At 35.3% G+C, this 7,903-nt stretch overlaps 1 protein-coding gene across 2 annotated transcripts in view; it reads left to right on the top strand.

Annotated features, from left to right (window-relative positions):
* Positions 1-7,903, top strand: part of SLFN12 (schlafen family member 12) — a 26,629-nt gene that overhangs the window by 10,986 nt on the left and 7,740 nt on the right. For both annotated transcript variants that reach the window (XM_011951839.1, XM_011951838.1), the window contains exon 3: positions 743-850. In XM_011951839.1, coding sequence (XP_011807229.1) covers positions 743-850 — 108 coding nt within the window. The remainder of the gene's footprint in view (positions 1-742; positions 851-7,903) is intronic.

Genomic DNA, 7,903 nt, shown 5'->3' with positions numbered 1-7,903 from the left:
GGCTAGTTTTTTTTTTGTATTTTTAGTAGAGACGGGGTTTCACCGTGACAGCCAGGATGGTCTCGATCTCCTGACCTCTTGATCCGCCCGTCTCTGCCTCCCAAAGTGCTGGGATTACAGGCTTGAGCCACCGCGCCCGGCCAACCATTGCTTTCTTTCAGGAACACTTATTTGCCTCTTTTACTTACTTGCTCCTTCATGTTTCTTGTTCCCTTTCTATTTATTTCCTATAAAATCGCTTCCTTTTTCTTCTCACGTTTGTGAGCCAAATGGTAGCCCTAATTTGTACCAATAAGGAAGGAATAATGCTGGTATTTTTATCTGGTTTTGGAAAAAGAAACCCTCAAATGAAATTGTACCAGTACTAGCACCTTATAAAATGTCTGAAAATGTAAGCTTCTTCCTCAGCATCTGCACAAAAGTCCGCTTTCCTTCACTAGCCATCACGTCTCATTTTAACTGCTTTAAAAATAAACCCAATTATATGGTAATGTATTAAATACTATTAATGCATTTTTACTGTTAATTTTCATTCGGAATATAGAGTGTGTCAGTGGCATCAAAAGTTAATTTTGCAATTTGTATCTGACCTAAGAATCTAACCACAATATCTAACATTAATATTTTGTTTTTTTCCGAAAACAAAATCAGTTACAAATAGACTTTTAATATATAATACTATGCATTAGTTAGTTGGGGTCTCCCTTCTGCCAAATTAAGAATGTGATTTTTTTTTTCTAAGAATTTTCCAGGTCATATGAAGAGCTGATCTCTCCAATAAATATGTCATCACCTACTCCCCACAGTTGGCCTCATTTGGAAGGGCAACGGCAGAGACCTCACTGTCCAGGTAATTTCTTTCTGGCTTCTTTGGATTTGTTGGTGTGGCTGTATTCAAACCTTTTTCTCTTCAAACCAGCTCAGTCTTGAAATTTGTTCTGAAAGCACATTCTTGTGTTTATGGGAATTCTTTGTTGTTTTAAGTCATTGAATCTGTCAAATTCTATTTCTTTATATTTGGGTTAGAATTTTCTTGGTGCAATACGAACTCGTTTACTTGAAAGTAAGAGCAACCCAAGTCAGTTTAGTTTAAACAAACAAAAAAAGGAAGCGTATATATAATGTCACTGAGCAGTCTAGATTGAGGCCCACCTTCAGGCATGGCCATGTTCAGTTACTGAAGAAATGCCATCAGTACTCAGGATCTCTGACTGATCTTTTTTTGTCGTTGTTGTTGATGATGGACAATTGAGCTATTTCCTGCTTTCTGCTACATGAACACTGTTACCTTGAACATTCTTAGTCTTCTAGCGTATATGTGCAAGATTTTCTCTTGGGTGCCTAAGTAGGAGTAGAATTGCTGGCTCAGGAGGTGTGTGAATATTCGAGTAATAAGATAATGCCAAATTGTTTTGAATGTAGATAGGTCATGTTACTGCCATCAGCAATATATTAGAAATGCCACATCTTCTCCAATTGTCAAATTTTTCTTATTTACGCTTCTCCTTCTCTTAACCTCCTTCTTCTCAATCAAATGTGTATAAAATGGTATCTCTTTGTAATGTGTGTTTCCCTGTTACTGATTAGGTTGAGCATCTCTCCATATACTTACTGGCCATATATATTTCATCTTTGTGCAGTGTCTATTTTATCTTTGCCCATTTTTCTAATAAGCTTTGTCTTTTTCTTATTGATTTATAGGAGTAATTTAGAGATTCTAGAATGAAATCCTCTTTTAGTCATAGGTATTAACGATTACCAATGTCTTCTCCAAGCTGGTGGCTTGCATTTTCTCTTTTCTTAATGACTACTGTCATAAGTAGTCATTTTAAATTTTAATGTAGGCAAAACTATCATTTAAAATGTTGTGGTTTACTGCTCTTTGCGCCTTGCTTAAGAGATCCTTCGATATCCTAGGATTATAAAGATATTTCTTTTAATTTTCTCCTAAAAATTTTAAAGTTTTGCACTCAACATGTAATATGTAAATACACAATCCAGAGATGGGTGGATAACTTGAGGCCAAGAGACCAGCCTGGCCAACATGGTGAAGCTGTGTCTCTACTAAAATACAAAAATTAGCCAGGGGTAGTGGTGTACACCTGTAGACCCAGCTACTCAGGAGACTGAGGCATGAGAATCGCTTGAATCCAGGAGGCAGAGGTTGTAGTGGGCTGAGATCACACCACTGCACTCCAACCTGGGCAACAGTGTGAGACCTTGTCTAAATAAATAAATAAATAAGTAAGTAAATACACAATTCATCTCAATAGACAGTAATGTAGCATGCTATTTCATTTTATTCCATGTGGATAAGCACTTTCCCAGCTGCAATACTGAAAAGTCTCACTTTCACCATGATCTGCCATGCCACCCTCAGCATATTACTAAATACAATTCACCTTTGAACAAACCTGCATGCAGTCGAAAGTCTGTGTATAGCTTTTGACTTTCCAAAAAGTTAACTACTAATAGCCTACTTTTGACCCGAAGCCTTACCAATAATGTCAATTAACACATATTTTGTGTACGTATCATATACTATATCTTACAAAGTAAGCTAGAGAAACGAAAATGTTATTAAGAAAGTCATAAGGAAGAGGAAATATATTTTCTATTCATTAGGTGTAAGAGGATCATTTAAAGGTCTTCACACTCAATGTCTTCACGTTGTGTAGGCTGAGGAAGAGAAGGGTTGGTCTTGCCATCTCAGGGTGGCAGAGGTGGAAGAAGATCCCGGCATAAGTGGACCCATGCAGTTCAAACCCATATTGTTCAAGGATCAACTGTATATCTATAGATAACTCTCTTTCTAGAATCTTTATTATGTTTCCTTGATCAAGTCATCTGTCCATGCCATTGTAATGTTATACTAAGTATTGATATCTGGTAGGGTAAGCCCTTTAGGTTTTCTTTGAGAGTGTCTTGGCAATTTTTAGTTATTTAATCTTCTATACACATTTTAGAATATGCTCAAGTGCCAAAAAACTTCTTCTGGGATTTTGATTTGCAGTTACAGTGCATCTCTAGATAGATTTGGGAAGAAATGGCAATTTATATCAGTAAGTTGTATCCTTGAGCATAGGAAATCTTTTTACTTATTTATATTTTCTTTATTGCCTTTATAGTTTCATAAATTTCTGTGTACACATTTTGTACATCTTTTATTACACTCATGTCTAGGTTCCTTAATTTTTGTTGTAAAGATATTTTTCCTTAAAAGTTATATTTTCTTGTTTATTGCTGATGTGTAGAAATGCAGTTGATTTTTACATAATGAGTTTATATAAGGCCACATTGTTAGGTTTCCTTATTATTTTGAATAATTTGTCCACAGATTATTTATATTTTGTATAAACAAATATGCAAATCATAAAATGTTTTATCTCTTCCTTTCCAAACTTTATGCCTTTAATGTCTTTTTTTCTTGTCCTAATGAACTGATGAAGACTTTTAGACAATTCTTAATGCAAATAGTCTTAGTTCAGATTTTAAAGAGAGTATGTCTATGGCTTTCCCATTTAACGTGAGGTTTGCCCAACATGGCACGTGTACCTATGTAACAAACCTGTACATTGTGCACATGTACCCCAGAACTTAAAGTATAATAAAAAATAAAAATAAATTGAGGTTTGCCTTAAGTACTTTGAATATACTATTATCAGCCTAAGGAAGTTTAATGATATTTCTAGTTTACTAAATGTTTTTTCTTTTTTTACGTGGATGAATACTGAATTTTATCAAATGCATTTTCTACTTCTGTTGACATGATTATATGTTTTTCTCTTTAATATGTTGATTGGCAAATGATGTTTAATATTTTCTATTAAGCCATTTTTGCATTCCGGGAACCAACTGAGTTGGGCCTTGCAGTATTATCTTTTTTACGCATTTTTATTTAGCTCCTAATTCTTAATTTAGAATTTCTGCATCTAAATCCATGAGTGACAAGGTCTAAGGGTAGTTTTCTCTCTTTGTCTAGTATTTGTATTAAAATTGTGCTGAACTCAGAATGAGTTGGGGATTATTTCCTCTTTTTCAATCCTTTGAAAAAATTTATATGAGATTAGAATGATATGCTTGATATTGTGGTGGAATTTGCCTGTACAAAAATCTTCCCTTTGTGGGAAGACTCCTAGTTCTTTTTTGAATCAGGAACTGTCTCTGTCACCCAGGCTGAAGTGTAGTGGTGTGATCATGGCTCACTGTAACTTCAAGTTCTTGGGCTCAAGTGATCCACCTGCCTCAGCCTATCAAGGCGCTAGGATTGCAGGCTTGAGCCACTGTGCCTGACATATTTCTGGTTTTTTAATGAAAGGATTGCCTACTCTTTCTGTTTCCTTTGGTGTTAATTTTGGTAAGATATTTTTAAGGAATCCTAAATTCCTTATCTCAATATTAGTCTGACTTATATTCAGATACTTATTTCAGGCTATTTTTATTTTCTTGTGAGAACAAAGCAGATTGGTTTCAAAAATTTATTTATTTTGTGTAGTGAGTGCTTTTCCTAGGTATCTTATATGTTAATTTTTAAAATGTTTATTTCACTAGTTTTTGGGGAATAAGTGGTTTATGGTTACATGAATAAGTTCTTTAGTGGTGACTTCTGAGATTTTGGTGCAGCTATCACCCGAGCAATGTACACTGTACCCAATGTGTAGTCTTTTGTCCTCATTCCCCTCCCACTCTTCCCCTTGAGTCCTCAAAGTCTGTTGTATCATTCTTAGTCTTTGTGTCCTAACGGCCTAGCTCCCACTTATAAGTAAGAATATACGATATTTGGTTTTCCATTCCTGAGTTACTTCACTTAGAATAATGGTCTCCAATCCCATTCAGGTTGCTGCGAATGCCATTATTTCATTCCTTTATATGACGGATAGTATTCCATGATGTATATATACCACGTTTTCTTTATTCACTTGATGGTTGATGGACATTTAGGCTGGTTCCATATTTTTGGAATTGCAAATTGTGCTGCTATAAATGTGTGTGTAAAGGTCTTTTTCATATAATGACTTATTTTCCTCTGGGTAGGTACCCAGCAGTGGGACTGCTGGAGCAAATGGTAGTTCTACTTTTAATTCCTTAATGAATCTCCATACTTTTTTCCATAGTGGTTGTAATAGCTTACATTCACACTAGCAGTATAAAAGAATTCCCTTTTCAGTGCACACAGGCCAACGTCTATTATTTTTTGACTTTTAATTATGGCCATTCTTATAGGTGTAAGATGGTCTCATTGTGGTCTTAATTTTCATTTCCCTGATCATTAGTGATGTTGAGCATATTTTCATGTTCATTGGCCATTTGTATATCTTCTTTTGAGAATTGTCTATTCATATCCTCTGCCCACTTTTTGATGGGATTCTTTGTCTTTTTCTTGCTGATTTGTTTGAGTTCCTCATAGATTCTGGATATCAGTCATTTGTCAGATGCATAGGTTGCAAATATTTTCTCCCATTCTGTGGATTGCCTTTTTACTCTGCTATTTCTTTTGCTGTGCGGAAGACTTTTAGTTTAATTTTGTATCATCTATTTATTTTTGTTTTTCTTATATTTGCTTTTGGGTTCTCGGTTATGAACTCTTTGCCTAAGTCAATGTCTAGAATTGTTTTTCTGTTATCTTCTAGAATTTTTATGGTTCCAGGTCTTAGATTTAAGTATTTGTTTCATGTTGAGTTGGTTTTTGTGTAAGGTGAGAGATGAGGATCTGGTTTCATTCTTCTACATGTGGCTTGCCAATTATCCCAGCACCATTTTTTGCATGGGGTGCCTTTTCCCCACTTTGTTTTTGCTTGCTTTGTTGAAGATCCAATTGAACTGTAAGCATTAGGCTTTCTTTCCGAGTTCTCTATTCTATTCCATTGGTATACATGTCTATTTTTATACCAGAACTATGCTGTTATGGTAACTATAACTTTGTAGTATAGTTTGAAATCAGGTAATGTGATGCCTCCAGATTTGTTCTTTTTGCTTAGTCTTGCTTTTGCTATGCGCACTCTTTTTTGGTGTCATATAAATTTTAGGATTGTTTTTTCTAGTTCTGTGAAGAATGATTATGGTATTTTGATGGGAATTGCATTGATGTAGATTGCTTTTGTCAGTATGGTCATTTTCACAATATTGATTCTACCTATCCGTGAGCATGGGATGTGTTTCCATTTGTTTGTTTCATCTATGATTTCTTTTAGCACTGTTTTGTAGTTTTCCTTTTAGAGATCTTTCACCTCCTTGACTAGGTATATTGCTAAGTATTTTATTTTATGTTGCAGCTGTTGTAGTAGGGATTGAGTTTTTGATTTGATTCTCAGCTTGATCACTGTTGCTGTATAGCAGTGCTAATTTGTGTACGTTGGTTTTGTATCCTGAAACTTAATTCATTTATCAGATCTAGGAGCTTTTTGGATGAGTCGTTAGGGTTTTCTAGGTATACAATCATTTTTCTGTCAAAAATGACATGGGAATTTTGATAGGGTTTTCACTGAATCTGTAGCTTACTTTGGGTAGTTTGGGCATTTTAACAATATGATTTTTTCAATCCATGAACACAAGCTATCTTTCCATTTATTTGTGTCTTTTCCAATTTCCTTCATCAGCATTTTATAGATATCAGCATAGAGATCTTTCATCTCCTTGATAACATTTATTATCAAGTATTTTTTGTAGCTATTATAAATGGGAGTATGTTCTTGACTTACTTTTAGGATAATTTTTTGTTAGTGTATGGAAATGCTACTGATTTTTGTATTCTGAAAATTTACTGAATTCTTTTATTTGTTCTGATTTTCTTTTTGGTGGCATCTTTAAGGTTTTCTATATATAAGTTCACATTGTGGACAAACTGTGACAATTTAATTTCTTATTTTCCAATCTGGATCTTTTTATTTCTTTTTCTTCCCTAATTGCCCTGGCTAGGACTTCCATATTGAATAGAAGTGGTGAAATGGGCATCCTTGTTTTGTTCCTGATCTTAGATGAAAAGCTTTCAACATTTCACCATTGGGTATGAAGTTAGCTGTAGGTTTTTTATATATGGTCTTTGCTGTGTTGAGGTGCATTCCTTCTACATCTAATTGGTTGAGAGGTTTTTTAAAATTACAGAATGCTGAATTTTGTCAAATGCTTTTTCTGTATCTATTAATATGAACATACAGTTTTTGCCCTTCATTTTATTAATGTGGTATATCACATTTATTGATTTTCACATGTTATACCGTGCTTGCATCCCAAGGATAAATCCCACTCTTTATGGTCAATGATCCTTTCCTTTTCTTTTCTTTTTCTTTTTCTTCTTTTTTTTTTTTTTTGAGACATGGTTTTGCTCTTGTTACCCAGGTTGCAGTGCAATGACACTATCTTGGTACCCTGCAACCTCCACCCCCTGGGTTCAAGCGATTCTCTTACTTCAGCCTCCTGAGTAGCTGGGATTACAGGTGCCTGCCACCATCTCTGCCTAATTTTATGTATTTTTAGTAGAGATGGGGTTTCACCATGTTGGCTAGGCTGGTCTTGAACCCCTGACCTCAGGTAATCCACCCTCCTAGGCCTCCCAAAGTACTGGGATTACATGTGTGAGCCACTGCACCCAGCTGAATGATCCTTTATTTTATTATTATTTATTTATTTTTTTTATTATACTTGAAGTTCTAGGGTACATGTGCACAACGTGAAGGTTTGTTACATATGTATACATGTGCCATGTTGGTGTGCTGCACCCATCAACTCATCAGCACCCATCAACTCATCATTTATATCAGTTATAACTCCCAATGCCATCCCTCCAGCCTCCCCTCTCCGCATAATAGGCACCGGTGTGATGTTCCCCTTCCCATGTCCAAGTGATCTCATTGTTCAATTCCCACCTATGAGTGAGAACATGTGGTGCTTGGTTTTCTGTTCTTGC

This window comes from Colobus angolensis, unplaced genomic scaffold (genome assembly GCF_000951035.1).
Source record: "Colobus angolensis palliatus isolate OR3802 unplaced genomic scaffold, Cang.pa_1.0 Scaffold329, whole genome shotgun sequence".
Classification (NCBI taxonomy): Eukaryota; Metazoa; Chordata; class Mammalia; order Primates; family Cercopithecidae; genus Colobus; species Colobus angolensis.
The sequence above is the reverse complement of the archived record's forward strand: the minus strand, read 5'-3'. Positions and strand labels throughout refer to the sequence as shown.